At 54.3% G+C, this 18,141-nt stretch overlaps 1 protein-coding gene across 3 annotated transcripts in view; it reads right to left on the bottom strand.

Moving 5' to 3' along the window:
- Positions 1-18,141, bottom strand: part of SHROOM2 (shroom family member 2) — a 154,378-nt gene that overhangs the window by 39,865 nt on the left and 96,372 nt on the right. For all 3 annotated transcript variants that reach the window (XM_085009002.1, XM_085009003.1, XM_085009004.1), the window contains 2 exons: positions 15,265-17,509; positions 13,589-13,686 (listed from right to left, as the gene is read on the bottom strand). In XM_085009002.1, coding sequence (XP_084865128.1) covers positions 13,589-13,686; positions 15,265-17,509 — 2,343 coding nt within the window. The remainder of the gene's footprint in view (positions 1-13,588; positions 13,687-15,264; positions 17,510-18,141) is intronic.

Raw genomic sequence — 18,141 nt, 5'->3', positions numbered from 1 at the left:
GGTCCAAAGTACCATTTGTTTCATTTATCACAATAGAAAAGGCCAAACGACTCCCCCAGCACATGTACAGTGAAACCACAGGAACCGCATGCCTCTACACAGTCACAATCACACCAAAGAGAACAAAATCCGAGAAGTGCAAGCTGCTCAGAGCCACCCTGATTGCATTTTCCCCATTTACATATTTGCATTGCAATCAGCAGGCAACGTGTGATTTGACCCCCCCCAGGCATTTTTTTCAGGACTCAACACGCACACCTGATTTCGCCGCTTTTTTCATTTCGATGTGGCTGACTCACCATTTCCTTCCTATATCCACATCCAACACCTTCATCGTGAAAATGCTTGTTCGTTACGGCGACGGAGAAAGAAAAGGCAGAGCCAGGGAAGGGTCTTCACACAATGCTGGCGTCCTCCCGCCAGCCTCCTGAGGGACCCTCGGGCAGGGAAGGCAGGTCTGTCTGCCGATCTGACAGGGAGCAGCGTCCCCCACGCCAGGGGCTACCACTCACCCTGGCTCGCAGCCGAAGCACCAAGAGGACCTGCCTTCCAGTTCCAATGTGCTTTCCACCAACTGCAGAAACCCCAGTGACAAAACCGGCACGTGTCTACAAGCACACACACAGCACCGGCACGCATGCCCGCACACACACGTGCACGCGTGCAGGGCTTGAGCCAGACCCTGCATCGTTATTCATCTGCAGGCAGAACAATCCACACAGAGGATGTCTGCACATCTCCCCAGATCTCCCCCCGCTGCGCTGGGAGCTGACAACCGGCAGGAGAACAAAAGAGGCGCTCGGAGCTACACCCCCCAGCCACCAGCCCAGGCAGTTAGGGAAGCGCCCCGTCCTGCAGGGGTTGCCCTAAGAGGGGACACGGGATCTCTTACCGGCTCCCTGGCTGCGTGAACACAGCATGTGTCCTGTCAGGGACCGGCAGCTCCACTCCACCGCAGCCCCTGTGGCTGGGGGTGCCCGCACAAGGGGGAGCTCAAGCCTGCCTGTCTGTGCCTGCTGCCTGTGATGGCCAAGTTCACGCAGGCTCCGGCAACGCTAACCCTGGCCAGACTCAGGGCTTCCTTGTTACTTAGCTGCCAACTCCTGACCTCAGGGGCAACCTTCCCAAGGCTTCTCGGCTTAAACCCCCCGAGGCTTGCCCTCGAAACCCCTAAAGGCTCCGGGGTCTTCCTCTCCATAACGGAAAAGAAGGAAATACCAAAAAGACCACTGTCACACAGCTGCAACCATTTCACAGAGCTAGACAATCACACAAGGTGTGCCACCCCAAGTTCAACCTAACAGCCGTAGGGTCAGACGGAACCATGAAGCCTAACAAAAAAACACATTCAATGGCTTATTTGACGCCTATCTGTGGTCTCGGGTTTATTACACACCCAGGAGGAATGTAATCCAAACAAGTAACAAAGTATTTCCGGAAGTCTTACTGTGCCCGAGGCATTCAGGGCAGACCACAGAGGGGTCACGGGCTGACCCTGACGTAGCCAATCCGTCTGTCCCTTCACAATGCCCTGCATTTAAAGTCCCTGCGCCCCACCTCCCCCCTAAGGCTGCCCGAGACCCCTCCCCAATACAGGAAGTGCCCCCTCAACCGGGGTCCCTAACAGCTTTCCCTCACAGAGGCCCCCAAAACACACACACACATACACACGCACACACGCCTGCCCCAGATTCCACTCTTAGCCTTCAGGATGGGTTTTCTCTTTTCTGCCTGCTTCTATCAACCTCTTCTAAATTTAGAGCAATTCTTTCCGACACTGGCTCATTTAATCAAGTTAACACAAGCTACTCTGCACCACCTCCTATACGACTCCTATGTCACTAAGAGTGACTTCTTCATTTTTTTCACACCAGCATGACCTTACACCCTGTGCTGCTGCACTAACGTCCCATGCATTAATTAAGCATTTAAACAAGTCTTCAAGAAAGGCTGCCATGGTTCTCCCATCACCCAAGGACAGGGAGTAGTGAGCAAGTGGGTAGCTTGAGACAACCACACAGAGAAGTGGAGCGAAAGCTTAACCTGTGTTTTCTTTTTTCTTTTTTTGTCTTTTTAGGGCCACACCTGTGACATACGGAGGTTCCCAGGCCAGGGGTGGAATCTGAGCAGCAGCTGCCGGCCTACACCACAGCCACAGCAATGCCAAATCCAAGCCACATCTGCAACCTACACCACTGCTCACAGCAATGCCGGCCTCCTTAACCCATTGACACAGGGATCCAACATGCATCCTCAAGGATGCTCGTCAGATGCGTTTCCACTGAGCCACGACAGGAGGTCCCCAACCTGCGTTTTTCCACTGGACGCCTACACTCTCCGTGCTAGTTTTCACGTCCGTCCATGTCTTACCTTACCAAGCACAGGGTCCCTTCACTAAGACACAGTGTAGTGCAACTCTGGCCACGTGCCTGGCATCCAGGACGAGCCTGGTGGCTCTTCAGGGGATGTCATCACACTTCCTCCTCGAAAGGTGTGTTCCTGGTATTTACAAACGGAGCACCTCAAAACACCTTCTAGGAATGCAGCTTCCACCCTTCGTTTAGAATGGTTTGAGAGTGACAGGAAAATGACAAAAGGAGAGCACCCCCTTGTACCTGACACCCCAGTTTCCTCCACAGTCGACACAGTGGTAGAGTGTATTTGTCCTCATGAGTGACCCCATCCTGCTATCTTCCTAGTAACTCAAGTGTGCACTTCTTTCTGATTTTCTTCATCCTCCCCCTATACTCTTTTTTTTTTTTTTTTTTTTGGCCCAGGATCCCACCTTGTATTGAATCATCATACCTCCTTAGGCTCCTCCTGCCTGAGCGACAGCTTCTCGACTCGCCTTGTTTTTGATGCCCTGGATGGTTCAGAGGGGCACCGTGCGGGCATTCTGCAGAACATCTCTCAGCTGGGATGTGTCTGATGTTTTTGCGCGACTTCCCTGGAGGAGTTCAGGATGTGGAGGGGAGCCCACAGAGGGGAAAGGGCCTTCTCAGCATAAGACAGTCCACGGCGTGCTAGCCACCCTCCGCCCTGTATCCATCCGCCGGGAGGCTTAGGGACCGCGCGCAGCAGCTTCTCTGCGGTCCCAGGACGCGCTGCCCCGCTCTGCAGCCCGCCCTCCGTGGAAGGGGGGACCGCATGAAGCCCAAGTTAAAGGAACGAGGGGCTCTGCTTCACCCCCTCCAGGGCGGAGGATCGACACACAGATTCGGAATTCTTCTGCATTCATCTGTCTCCTCCCCAGTTATTAATTGATCCGGTCATGTATGTGTATCAATATGGACTCAGGGCTAATTATTTTATTCACCGCGTTATAAGCCTACACGACCTTACGTCCTTACAGCTTTGGTCACAGGAAACTCTAAGGGAGCTCCAGTGTCCTTGTGGCTTATCCTCATCGTTATACATTTGTTGTGGTTGTTTTGATACTTCCTTACTGTTCTGGGCACAAGACACTGCCTATTCCCTGCCTCAGGCCTCATCTGTTCCTCCAGGGAGCCCAATTCCTTGTAATGCAGAAGCGTATAAGACACCAGGACATGGGAGTTCCCATCGTGGCGCAGCGGCAACGAATCTGACTAGTATCCGTGAGGACGCAGGTTCGATCCCTGACTCAGTGGGTTAAGGATCCCGCACTGCCGTCAGCTGTGGTGTAAGTCGCAGATGTGGCTTGGATCCCACATTGCTGTGGCTGTGGCCTAGGCTGGCAGCTGTAGCTCCGATCTGACCCCTAGCTTGGGAACCTCCATATACCATGGGTGAAGCCCTAAAAAGAGAGGAAAAAAAAGGAGAAAAGAAACCAGGATGTGTGCTGCTTTTGCTCTAGGACTGCCCCCCATGCTTTTTTTTTTTGCACGCAGACGTTCCCGGGCTAGGGATCCAACCCAATCCATAGCAGTGACGACACTGGATCCTTAACTTGCTGAGCCACCAGGGAACTCCTAGGAATCCATTTTTATGTTTAATTTTTTTTTTATTTTTATGGCCACACCCATGGCGTATGAACGTTACCAGTCCAGGGATGGAATTGGAGCTACAGTTGTGACCTACACTGCAGGTGCAGCAACAGAATCTCCTTTAACCCACTGCATTGGGCTGAGGATTGAACCCACACCTCTGCAGGGACATAAGCCGCTGTAGTTCGGTTCTTAACCCCTGTACCACAGCAGAAACTCTTAAGAGTCCATTTTTAAAGGGACCCTCAATGAATGATTTCTCAAGAGAAAGCTAATTATGGGTTCTTAAAGATCCATGTTTCCTAGAATGAGGCACAATTATCAGGGAGTTTAGGACTCTCAAAGCTTATGCTGTGTTAACAGCCATTAAGACCTGCACATCCTGTGGAGTTCCCGTGGTGGCACAGAGGTAACAATCCCAACTAGTATCTATGGGATGCAGGTTCAATCCTTGGCCACTCAGTGGGTTAAGGATCTAGTATTGCCATGAACTGCGGGGGGCAGGTCACAGACTCGGCTCGGATCCCACATTGCTTTGGCTGTGGGGTAGGCTGGCGGGTACAGCTCCGATTCTACTCCTAGCCTGGGAACTTCCATATGCCTCGGGTGCAGCTCTAAAAGCAAAAAGAAGGGAAGAGAGCATGCTAAGCACCCTGGCACCCCGGCATTCCAAATGAGCGCTCCCCCCCAGCCTCTCCGGCAAGCTGCTAAAGCCAAGGCCCCCTCCCAAGTCACTTCACCTGAGCTGGGCCCTTCGGGTCCGAGGACACCCTCTCTCCCAATGAACGTTAAAATGAAAATAAAGTCATAAAGTATTTTCCTTATTTTTATAGTTCTTAAGCTGCAAAACACAAAAGGGATTTGCATGATACATAAGCAGAACTCTAAAGCCAATGTTAGTTCAATGGCTTTGCTGGGAAGGAAGTGTCACTCTAGTGGCCCCATACACCACAGAGCCACTGCTCGTGGGTCCTGCTACCAAGGGCTCCCGGATGCCACTAAAGGGCTCACTGCTCATCTCTCGATGGACAGGACACAGAGCTGCGTGGCCATGGCAGGCTGATGACTCGTCCCTTGTCTGGAGCGAGAGCTTGGGTTTCACCTGAAGCGGGACACGTGTCCCCCAGACTCCACCCCTGGCTCTGGCCAAGGTCAAGCCCATCACTACCTCTGACAATGAGGCTCCCACATACCCAAGGCGTGACCCTGCACACCGTCCAGACTATCCCAGTAAGATGTGAAAGGGAGTAAGAACACAAAAGATTAAACTGGCAAGAACGTGTATGTTCCCACCCATCGCGTGTACTCCAGGTCTGAGAAAACCTGCAGCCCATCCACTTTCCAGGCCCTGTCCCTGCTCCCGTCTCTCTCCCCCACCTTCCTACCCCCTGGCTTTCGGTGCTGATGGGGGTGGTACACGTGGGTGGAAGGAGGATGCCTGGGGGCCGGAGGGCTGCAGACAGCAAGCAGGCTCCCGGCTCCAGCGCGGCCCTCCATGGATTCCTGGGTCCTGTGCTCGTGTATTGTCCACTTGGAAATATTTTCATGCATTTAGGCTGCACAAGAAAGAAGCAAATCGCAGAAGTGTTTTTTCTTATTTATATGTGGACCTTGAGGGAATTTATAAGAAAACGGATTTCTGGAACCAGCTGCAGGAGGTTCAACACCACTTAATACACAGAGTACGTGGAAACGAACTCTGATGGCCGAGGACCCGTCTCACCTCCAACTGACGTGGATGAGGGAGACGCAGTCTAATTCTAGGTGGCGCCATCACTTCAGGTTAAAGGTGAAAAATAAACCTACCTCGTCGATTGGGAGTGTGGACTAGCAGATGCAAACTAGCATACATAGGGTGGGTCAGCACAGAGAGCTATGTGCAAGGTCCTGCGACAGCACAACACAGAGAACTACATGCAAGGTCCTGTGACAAACCATGAAGAGTCGGAAAAAGAATATATATGGAGAACTGAATCATCTTGGTGCACAGCAGAAACTAACACAACAATGTACATCAATTCTACTTCCATAAAATAAGTTTTTTAAAAAACTCATTTCAGAGGCGTTCCCATCATGGCGCAGTGGTTAACGAATCCGACTAGGAACCATGAGGTTGCGGGTTCGATCCCTGGCCTTGCTCAGTGGGTTAAGGATCTGGCGTTGCCGTGAGCTGTGGTGTAGGTCGCAGATGCGGCTCAGATCCCATGTTGCTGTGGCTCTGGTGTAGGCCAGCAGTTACAGCTCCGATTCGACCCCTAGCCTGGGAACCTCCATATGCCGTGAGAAGCGGCCCAAGAAATGGCAAAAAGGACAAAAAACAAAAAACAAAACAAAAAACTCGTTTCAGGAGTTCCCATCATGGCTCCTTGGTAATGAACCTGACTAGGATCCATGAGGATGTGGGTTTGATCCCTGGCCTCACTCAGTGGGTTAAGGATCGGGCGTTGCCATGAGCCGTGGTGTAGGTCGCAGATGCAGCTCGGATCCTGAGCTGCCGTGTTCAAGGCTGGCAGCTGTAACTCCAATTCGCCCCCTAGCCTGGGAACTTCCACATACTGCGGGTGTGGCCCTAAAGAGCACAACAAAACAAAAACAAAAACCGCCGTTTCAGGAGCGACTGCTCAGTGGGCACGAGGTTTCCTTCTAGGGTGATGAAAACGTCCCGGGGCTGGACGGTGCTGGTGGATGTGTGACACTAGGAAGAAACTCAGAATCACTCAATCATACACCCTCAATTGGTACTTTTTACATTAAGTGGCTCCTAACACATTTTACTTTTATTTTATTTTCTAACACAATTTTAAAATCAGTAAGGAAAATCTTTACAACCCCATGTCCAAAAGAAAGGGGAAGTCACTTGGCGTAATTTAAAAATCACTGCAAGTCATCGATAGGATGTGCCAAACAACAGCCAGCGTGACCCAAGGTATGGGCACCGACAAGACACCCAGGAATGGACGTCAGACAGAGAATCCGACCGGATGTCTGCTCCTCCCCGCCTCTCGAGAGGGAGCCTGACCGCGGTGGGGCTTGGGATCAACTGCCCCAGGGGCTCCCCCAGACAATGATTTCCGATGCGAACACAAAAATGCCAACCTGGACAGACAGGAACATGGGCAAACCAGCTGCAGTTTAGCTGCCTTGTCTTGGCCCCAAGCAGAGAGAAGCCTGCATCCAGGACCCACGCTCCAAAGCGCCTGAATGATGCTGAGGATGGCCTGGGGGTGGCAGCCATAGGACGCGTCACCTCGGCCAGGACCCTCCTGGTCCTCAGGGATGCCCTCGCTCGCCTCTGCAGCAAGCTTTCCTTGTGCCACGGATCGGGAACGCGTACCTCTGCCCCGAAGCCCAGGCTGGCTCCTGCCCGTGAGACTGCCCAGCGCCTCCCACAGGCAGGAACGGACAAGCTGGGGTTCAGGCTTCACTGAGGAGGTGCACTTACAGCCCCCACACGGGGCCATCCCACGGCTTGGACGGAGACGTCTAATGTCACCTGTTAACAAAGGAGATCAGCAAGGGCGCTAAATGGGGGCTAAGCGGGGGGCCACCCTAGGTCTCATTCACAAACAGGAATCAGAGACCTGACACTTGACCGTCGGGTTCTTGGGTCAAAGAGCAAAGCCTCTCAGCTATGCTTGTGTGCTACGACGTCCAAGTTCAACCAGGGTCAACGGACAAGGGTTGGAGCTATGAAGACGGGACGGGGGTCAACTGAGAAGAGAGACCAGAGGACATAGCACAGCAGACCCTACCAGGATGGCTGTGCAGGTCTCTCCATCCGAGAAGAGAGGCCGGGTCCAGTCCCGTCCCTGGCCCTCAGCTTCAGGGCTGCAGGTATTAACGCTCCCCACCCCTGTCCGGCAGGCTCTTTCCTCCGACGTGCTGTCCTGCACATCGGCACCGTGGCACCGAGCCCCGGAACCCTCCAGCTTCTCCCTTAAAAGGCTTCCTTCTGAATCACGTAAAGACCAAGCCAGCAAGGACAGCCTGTGGTCCCTTGTCCTGACTCTGCGTTTCCTGCAGAGTATAAACATCAGGAGAAATGCAATTACAAACAAAGATGTAAAAACACACCACCAGCGCCTGAGCTCGGGTTTTCTTACGGCCACTGTTTCTCATTTGCGGGAGGACGGAGGTTTGTTTGCAAGGACTCCGTGTACAGCAGACGCAGCCCTGCCCCATGCCGGCTCCGCCCTAGAAAACTTCCAAGCTTGATTTTCACCGTGTTATTATCCCAGGGCGGGCGGGCTTCCTAATTACCGGGCGCAGCCGCTCAGAATGGAAAGCTTCAATTGCCCTTTAGCTAATTGGAGGCCGGGAAGTCTTCCCTGCAGTGGCAGAGGAGGAGTAGAGCTTGGATGGCAAGGCTCTCTTACGCGGCAACCTACCTGCAAGCAGCCCGTTCAGTAAATGCACCGTCAGTCCTGGCATCGAGCTCTGTACACCGAGTCACGGCTCAGGGAACGTACGAGAATGACCCTCCGAAGGCTGTAGCTCATTTAAGAATTTAACATGAAAGCTCGTTTTCCCCCTAAAGAGCTTGACTGCACACAGATTCCACGGCCTGGTTCTTGGTGGCATTTAGGACCTACTCCTAATCCTCCCCCCGTCTCCTCTCCCAACAAAATGCAAGCCTGCAGGTCAGTGTCAGCCCAGTGGCAGTAGCTCCTCAAAGTGGGGTGGAAGCGGCCGGGAGGAGGAGACGGAGGAGGGAACCCACATCACCTGGCAGTCACAGCTGCCAGGCTCCACCCCCGGGGGATGTGTCTGCAGAACCTCCCAGGACATAATCCACATGAAAGACTCGCAGGGGAGGAGCAAGACCTCAATGTGGTAAAACTTAACTTTCTTGCAAGGTTTAAATACTATGCTGGCAAACGAGTCCCTGCTACTGCCTTTGAGCTGCTCATGTCCCCAATGAAAGGCAATTTTCCATGGAGCGCAGAAAATCGTAAAGACAATTTCAGCCGGTGGATGGCGCCAACATAGAAAGCTTACTCCCCACGGTCAAGAGGAGGAGGAGGGATAAAGTAGGAGTTTGGAATTAACAAATACACACTGCTAAATAGAAAACAGATCTAGGAGTTCCCGTCGTGGCGCAGTGGTTAACGAATCCGACTAGGAACCATGAGGTTGCAGGTTCGGTCCCTGCCCTTGCTCAGTGGGTTAAGGATCCGGCGTTGCCAAGAGCTGTGGTGTAGGTCGCAGACGCGGCTCGGATCCCATGTTGCTGTGGCTCTGGCGTAGGCCGGTGGCTACAGCTCCAATTCAACCCCTAGCCTGGGAACCTCCATATGCCGCGGGAGCGGCCCAAAGAAATAGCAAAAAGACCAAAAAAAAAAAAAAAGAAAAGAAAAGAAAACAGATCTACAACAAGGACCCACTGTGTAGCACAGGGAACTATATTCAATATCTTGTAATAATCTATAGTGGAAAAGAATCTGAAAAAGAATACGCACAAATCATTCTGCTGTATACCTGAAACTAACATTTGAAATCCCTATACTTCCATTAAAAAACAAAAAACAGGAGTTTCTGTCGTGGCTCAGCAGTAACGAATCTGACTAGGATCCATGAGGACTCAGATTCAATCCTTGGCCTTGCTCAGTGGATTGAGGATCCAGCGTTGCCGTGAGCTATGGTGTAGATCACAGACGTGGCCTGGATCCTGTGTGACTGTGGCTATGGTATAGACTGGCAGCTGTAGCTCGGACTGGATCCCTGGGCTGGGAACCTCCATATGCTGTGGGTACGGCCCTAAAAAGCAAAAAAAAAGAAAAGAAAAATTTAAAAAAAAAACAATGTCCAAGAATAGGTGACCGTCATAAAAGATTTTTTAAATAATTAAAAAGAAAAGGACTGAATCAAGCAATGTTAGGCTTGGGCTCACTGCTTTAATCCGTCCTCCCATCCCTCACCCACCCCTCCACCCATGTGCCCAGCCACGTGGGCATCTCTTTAACCACTACCTTCCACCCACCGTTCCACTCATCCACCTGATGGGTCCATCCATCTGCCAGTCACTATGGCCACTCAGGACACCCCGGCTGCCACCTCCTAGTCAGATACTCTGAGGAAGGCTCCTGGGCTCCCGAGGACGGCCTGATAAGCAGCCATTGACCGAGGGAGAATTAAGCTTGGCTTTTCAAAGGACAGAAAGGTGGCACTGAGTCCTGAACCTGGGGATGGGGAGGGAGGGTGCGGCACACTTCACAGAGAAAACAGGGCGTGCAGGGCCTTCCAGGTCATGGTACTGTGTCCCTGCACCGCGCCACCTGCAGAGGATGGCCAGGCTGACGGAGGTCACCTGAAAGTGATGTTGCCCAACCAGCAGGGGGGCGCAACCACAGCTCGAAAGATCCCTGCAGAGAGGCTTTGCCGGATTCCCCCCTTCCTCAGCTGTGGGCAAGGATAGCAGCTCCTTCATTTTATTTTAGACTTCTTTTGGGGGGGGGCTCACCCGGGGCACATGGAAGTTCCCAGGCTAGGGGTGGAATCCGAGCTGCAGCTGCTGGCCTACACCACAGCCACAGAAACTCGGGATCCAAGACGCATCTGCAACCTACACCACAGCTCACAGCAATGCTGGCCAGGGATTGAACCCTCGTCCTCACAAATCCTAGTCAGATTCAATACTGCTGAGCCATGATGGGCGCTCCAGTTCCTTTACTTTAAATGCCAGCACATCAGCTGTGACCCATCAGCTTAGCAACAGAAGGACACGTCCCGAGAGAATGGATGCAGCAGACAGATTTAAAGGCATTAGGGAGAAGCGGGGACATCCCTCCTGGTCCCATGAGCTAACTGGGCTCCGCCTTCATGTGCTGAAACCCCAACCCACCCCCGCCTAGAATGTGATGGACTGAGGCTCTTTAAAGAGGTGATTACGGTAAAATGAGGTTGTTGGGGTGGATCCGAATCCAATCTGACAGGTGTCCTTAAGAGAAAGAGGACCGAGGGATGACCAGGCAAGGACACGGGGAGCTGGCTGCCTGCACGTCCCGCAGAGGGGCCTCGGGAGAAACCAAGCCTGTTGACACTGGGTCTTAGACTTGGGACCGCAAGCTGTGACAAGGTATCTGCTGCTGACGCTGCCCAGTCCCCAGCAGTCCATCACGTCAGCCAAGAGAACTGCAACCCCTTGCTTTCAAGGTCCCCTGTCACAGGGGCAGAATGTATACAGGAAGCAGACCTCCATCAGGCATGACAATGAGGCTTGGAGATCAGGGCAAAACCCCCGAAAACAGTGGGCGCTGGCGGGTTAGGTCCTGATGGGGAAGGTGCACAGCTCGCGGAACAGCAAGGCTGGGGACAAGCAAACACTGCACACACACCAGCTGTCTTCCCTGCACCAGCCAGAGGTCCCCTCCCCTCCTCGCCCGAGATGCGCCAGCACCACGTAACTTTTTACAAAGAGGATAATTATGAGTCACCGCTTCAGTGCTAAGTATCAGGGTTTGTCCTTCCCTCCTGTACAAGGAGGTCCTCTGGGGACAGAACCTTTGTCCTACTTCTCTGTATCTGGAACACAGACTCTCGAGCCTCACGAAAATGTTCTCCATTGGATCTGCATGAAGAAATCACTGTTAGCTTGATGCTGTCCTGGTACCCCAACCAAGACAACAAAAACCATTCTTCATGGTCACGTTCCAGGTAACAAGTCAGCAGTCTCAATTCTTTATTCAGACACATGACATTAATTTTATGCAAAACACCGGGCACCTTTACATCCTTGCATGACAGATTTGGCTTTTGGTGACTTGGCCTGACGTGCCCTTTCGTGTATTCTCAAACGTGAGGTTTCGAGCACACTATTTCTTGCTGGGACTTCAGAAAATAAACATTCGCTGGAAGAAGTTGAAAACAGCCCTTCCGTGTTCCTCTGCTAGAATTACACTGGGTCTCAGCACTCTCTCAAAGCACACACAACGGTTCTCAAAATTGCTGAGTTTGGTAGCCCCAAACCAGAAAGCCTCTGGAACACTCTCCTCCAGCGTGGTCATGCGGTCTGCGGGGAGTCACGGTCGTGACCCATACAGCCTGTGGTCTGTTGCCCGTTCCTCTCGAGCCTTTCACTGCTGATGACGCCACCTACCCCACCCCCGACACACACACACACACACACGATGTGCACATTACAGCCATTTGTGAGGACTCTGCCCAGGGAGGAGAGGAGCCGACGAACGCCAAGCACCTGAGGGCTCTGCGGTGTCAACCCTCGAGGCCTCAGAGCACAGCGTGCCCCCCACACCCCGCCCCCGGCGGCAGGGCCTGAAGACTGTGGCTGGCTCTCGGCACGCGATCGGCTTGGAATCCAGAGACGTAAAGCTACAGTCATGCTGCTGAGACACAGCGCCATTCCGAAGCTGTATCATTCATCAGCCTTCCTCTGTCGCTCAGGGCTTTCGGGTCTGGGCCATGCAGCCTGGCACACAACGGCAGTGACGTCCCACACAAGCATGCACACGACACCACGCCTGCTCCCTCAGAGCCACGCCAGTAACCGACGCTCTTCTTGAAGGCCAACGCACTCTGTTCAAAGCCAGATGAAATAAAACCCCCTTACCTAAGGCTCTCAAAGGCAAACATTTACGTTGGTTCTCTCTGCAGCAGAACCCTTCATTCTGAGGTTGGTGTTTAATTCGAATATCGAACCAATCACCGGAGATTCTCCAGGCAACAGGAAGATCTGCATTCAATGACTCGTGTACAAATTCGATCCCGTTCCTCCCTCAGCCCTTTCAAAGTAAGGTTGTACCACAGCTCCCGCAATGACCTACCCCTCCTTCTCCTGCCCTCCTCATGTGGGAGGGGCAGCACGACATGGCACATTTCATCTAAATTCCATCCACCCTCATGGCTGTGAGGACACATTTGTTGGTTGGTTGGTTGGTTTTGTTTTTGGCTGCCCCATGGCATGTGGAGCTCCCAGGCCAGGGATCAGATCCAAGCTGCAGCCAGTCCGGATCCACTGTACCAGGCCGGGGATTGAACACACGTCCCAGTACTCCCAAGCCACTGCCAATCCTGTGACACCACAACAGAAGCTCCTGTGAGGACACGGCCCATGACTCATGGCCCGTGACAGCACAACACACGGCTCCCATTGAGCTTTCAGATGCTCTGATCCTGTCCTGGGGAGCCATCTGATTTGATCTGTTTTAAAGCCCAAAATTAACTCATTAAATAAGGCCAATCCAGAAAGGATCACCCCGGTTCTTGGACTCACGATCCTTCCAGACAGCGTGGACTGCCAGCCCCAGCAAGCCACTGCACCTAAGACGTTAACACATCAAACATCTGGACAATGCCTTTCATGCAAGCCCATCACACTGGATTTCTCCTTCTGTCAACGTCAAGAACTTTACTGTATGCAAAACACAGCAGCTGTTAGGAGGACCCAAAATGCCACAGTGGTGTAGGACGCATCCCTGCCCTTGGGATGCTCCTCCTGCCGCAGGGCTCTGGTCCTGGAGATGCTGGAAATCACGTCTGCTTTGCAGCCACTTCAGGTCTGCCAGAAACCAGACGCCCACCAACCAGGTTACCAAGCACTCGCCCACCACAAGGCAGCCTGCCCCCGAGACGCCTTCTCAGCCCCCGCAGATCCCAAATCCTCCTACCTTTGGGGGGGACGTCCCTCCTCGGCCAGGACTGCGGAGAAAAGCTCTCTCTGCTCACGGGGCTCCTCTGCCTCCCGCCGCAGGTCCACAGAAGCTTCCTGCCAGGGGCAGCACAACGAGACGCCCAGTCATCAAGCTGCCTCCTGCAAGACCTCTGTTACGACGAACCCCTCATTGTGGCCTCTCCCACAAGGGCGATGACGCAGCCTGCCGCCCCGGGCCGACAGCCGGCCAAAGTGTCTCATCGAAATGACTCAGCGAGACCCACGTCCCCTTGAGTTCTGGGCAGGAAGCAGAGCTCCTCCACGAGGGCTGTAAAAGTGTGGGACACACTGGCCAAAAAACCCTCATCAAATCGGATCCAGCTGGTTACAGCTCACGGCAGCCAGCCTCAAGCCCCGGTCTCGGAGTCTGGGACGCAAGCATGGAATTCACAGAAGTCTCTCGGCCAGGGCACCGCCAGGGCAGGAACACACACTCGCAGTGTTTGCAGCCTCTGGGCACCAGGAGGCCACACAGAAACCAGCAGCTCTCTTCACGCCCATTCATTACTGTGCAACAAACTGATTACTCGTTCTTTTTAAAAGAAACTCTATCTGATGCTGCAGGACTTTTCTTTGAAATACACACATGCAGAATTAAGGGGCAGAGAAATCAGAGAAAAGAGGGAGACTGCATACAGGTGTTTTTATTTCATGTTTTTTTTAATGGCCACACCTGCAGCATATGAAAGTTCCCAGGCCAGGGATTTAATCTGAGCTGCAGCTACAGAAATGCTCAATCTTTTAACCCACTGTGCTGGGATAGGGATTGAACCAGTGCCTCCACAGCAACCTGAGCCACTACAATCAGATTCTCAACCCACTGTGCCAGAGCAGAAACTGCAATATGTGGGGTTTTAGAAAGCTTAAAGTCAACTTTCGCTATCAAAACTCCTACTTAAAAAAAAAAAAAACCGCAGGAGTTCCTGTTGTGGCGCAGTGGTTAACAAATCTGACTAGGAACCATGAGGTTGCGGGTTCGATCCCTGCCCTTGCTCAGTGGGTTAAGGATCGGGCGTTGCTGTGAGCCGTGGTGTAGGTCACAGATGTAGCTCGGATCCCATGTTGCTGTGGCTGTGGTGTAGGCTGGCCGCTACAGCTCCGATTTGACCCCTAGCCTGGGAACCTCCATATGCCATGGGAGCGGCCCTAGAAATGGCAAAAAGACAAAAAAAAAAAAAAAGTATTTGACAAAAAAAATCCACGAAATATACTAAAAATATTAAGTGATATATATCAGTGTTTGAAAAGTGTCTATCATACATTGTCTTAGGCCTTTTGGCAAAGCACCTCTTTTCATTTCAGAGGAGAACTCAGCATTTTCTATTATTTCCCCCAATTTCCTCCTTTCATATTAAACGGAAGCTAATCAAAGAGAAAGGCAGCCAAAACAAGAACTGACAATGAGGCTGGGAACTCCAGATGTGGGTGAAAACAGGACACTTGCAGTTGTCATGAATGTATCAGCTTTGTCCCCAGGCCCCTTTCACACAAGCTGATACCAGAAGAGCTGGTGCCCGGAAACACTCAGACAGCTGGACACAAGTGACACCGACACTGGGCCATTCTGGGGTGTCCTATGTGCCCTACGATGGGGTCAGGACAGCTTTGTTCTGCTCATGGCAGGATGCTTACCTGCTTGTAGAGGTCCGTGGAGGGCGAGGACCTGGACCTTTCATGGATGTACGGTGGCCTCTCCTGTTGGTCCAGACCCACTTCCAGGATGTCATCTGCAGAGTGGTACCTCCCGGCGCTCCTGGCTTCCGGGGCTTTCCTCTGTTCCCTCCACGAGGCTTGATACTCGGCAAATGTTCCAAGTCTCTGAGGCGGGTCCGATCTTCCCGCCTTTCCCCCGTTCCCAGGTCCCGCTGTCTGTGGCCTCTCCGGCTTTTCCTTGGGGAACCCACAGGGCCCCGGCCTCCGCCCAGGCCGCTGGCCAGTGGGCTTGCTGGTTTCCTCAAAAAACTTCCACCTGTCGGCAAACGTGCGCACGGTCTCATCGGGAGGTCCAGGGTACCGGCGCGGGGGGTCGTCCCCCGCGAGCCCCACCTCGTTCATCTTCTCGGGCTCGGAGTACGACTTCAGCTTCTGCGCGGCCGTGAAGCGCCTGCGGCCTCCGATGCGCGGGGCGGGCAGCGCGCTGCCGCCACCACTGGTAGCGCACGACGGCGGCCTGGCCGGAGCCACCTCCCGGACGCGGGGGCCGGTGTCCGGGTCTACGTGACTGGGCTCCAAGTCGCGGCGCCTAAATGATGTGGCCCTCAGGACGCGGGCCTGGGCCTCCTTCAGGTGGTCCTTGTAGGAGCTGGTGACGGTGGCTTCCGGGGCAGTCCCCGCGCCCCCCGCCTGGTGCGCCCCCCAGCCACGCACCTCGGCCTCTTCCTCCTCCTCCTCCTCCTCCTCCTCAGCCCCGGGGCCGGCCAGCGTGGCTGTGCTCCTGCTCTTCTGCAGCCTGGCTCGCCGCAGCTGGATCTCGTTCCTCAGGGTGGTGGCGAACCGGTCGCTTCTCCGCATTGGCTTGCCCGCCGGGGCCTCGAGTGCCAGCCTCTCCGCGGCGCCATCAAAGCTGGGCTCGGGCCGGCGTGCCCCTTCCCGGGTCAGCGAGTGCAGCATGGGTGTCTGCAGGGGACAGATCTCGCCGCCACCCTGGTCGGCCCACGTGAAGTCACCTGCCACCTTCTTCAGGCTGGCTTTGTCCAAGAGGCTGCCGCTGGGCAGTTCCGTGGCTCCGGCCGCCCTGTCCGCTGGCATGGCCCTCCCTCTCTGGCGGGCGCCCGGCGCCCCCTCGAACCCGGACGGGTAGGAACGGGGCTGCGCGTCTGGGGCACCTCCCTGGAGACAACGCCTGGAGGTCACGCAGTAGTAGCGGCTCTGCGCGCCACCATCACCCTTCCGGTCAGCAGCGCTGGGCCACCCAACCTGAGTGGGGCTGTCATCCTGGAATCCCTCCGCAGGGGGCTGCTCCCTGAGCCATGTGGTGGCTCTGGGCCCCTCGCGGCAGAAGGGGCTCTCGTCGCTGGAGTGGCGTGGGTGCTGGCACCTGTAGGAAGCTTGCGGGCAGCGCACGTCCGTGCTGGACAGGGAGGCCTGAAGCCGGCTGGGTGCGCCACTGTCGCAGGGTGGCCATCCATAGTCCAGGTACGCACCGGGCACCCAGCCTGAGCCCCCAGCTCTTCTCGCATCGTTTGCGGGCCCGGGTCTCTGCAGGTGCTCGGCCACTTCCGGTCTCCAGTCGCCATGGGCCTGAGCGCCCACCAGGCCAGGAAAGTGCTGAGAGGTGGCCGCCTCTGCGAACGGGCCCTGGGTCTTCTCGTGGCTCTTGGTGGCAGCGAAGCTGTCACGGCGGAGAGGGGGAGGGGGTGGGGGAGGGGACGAAGGGGCTTTTTTCTTCTCGGGAACATACCAGACTGGCCCAAAAGTGGACCTTCCAGAAGCAGCCAGCTTGGGCTCAGCGCTGTTCTCAGGCCTGGGGCTTCTGCTGCTGTCACAGGGGACCCTGGGTGGGAAGCACCCAAGCCTCTCCTCCACGCCCTGCGGGTCCCCGGCAGTCAGGCCCTGCCGGCCGCCGCCCGCTGCGGAGGCCTCCCAAAGGCCCACTTTGTAGAGAATGTTCTCGGCGGAGGAGGCGTCTGCCTTGGGCAGGGTGTGGTCCGGCGTGCTGGAGCTGGTGGAAAAGGAGCCGTAGGCCGAGTCCCGCTTGCTCGGGCCGCCCAGGTGGTCGATGCTGCTGTTGGACTTGGCAGCCGAGAGGCGCCCGGAGGGGGAGGACTGGGCAGGCTGGTCCAGGCTGTCCACGCTCCCCAGGGAGCTGAAGTGGCCAGAGGCGCGCTGCAGATTCGTCTGCTCCCATGCGCTGCCGGACAGGTCCTGGGAGGAAGAGCTGGAAAAGGAGAAAAACCACAGGCAACGGCGGGCGTTAGAGTCGAGTTGCAGCAAAGGGACAAGAGTCACAAGGCAGGCGGACGCGGCGGGCCCCAGGCGGAGGCATCAACGCGGGCGCCGACAACCGTTCTGCAACAGGGTCGCTGGACGCAGTACATCTAAATTCCTGTATTTCAAAGAGCAGCTTTCTCAGATTCAGACTCTGAAAACAAACTCATGGTTCCCACAGGGGAAAGCTGGGGGGCGGGGGGAGTATTAATTAGGATTGGGGGATTAACATATACCCGCTACTATATATAAAATAGCTAATCATCAAGGACCTCCTGTATGGCACAGGGAACTCCACTCAGCAATGGGGAATAACCTAAATAAAAAGAATGGATATATGTACAACTGGATCACTTTGCTATACACCTGAAACTAACACAACATTGTAAGCAACTGTATTCCAATATAAAATAAAAATTACAATAAATTAGGAACAAAAAGAAATCTCAAAAAAATAAATAAAATAAATACCTCTTCCTAAACAGACACCTGCAATGACATGGAGTAGGTTTCTCACCTCAGCACCCACCCCAAGGCTGGCTGAAGTCCACAGCAGACAGCAGCGGGCCCTGCCCATATCAA

Source organism: Sus scrofa, chromosome Y, assembly GCF_054392235.1.
Source record: "Sus scrofa isolate SSC_HxYL_T2T_F1_AM1 chromosome Y, Sscrofa_HxYL_maternal_Yorkshire_Landrace_v2.0, whole genome shotgun sequence".
Classification (NCBI taxonomy): domain Eukaryota; kingdom Metazoa; phylum Chordata; class Mammalia; order Artiodactyla; family Suidae; genus Sus; species Sus scrofa.
The sequence above is the reverse complement of the archived record's forward strand: the minus strand, read 5'-3'. Positions and strand labels throughout refer to the sequence as shown.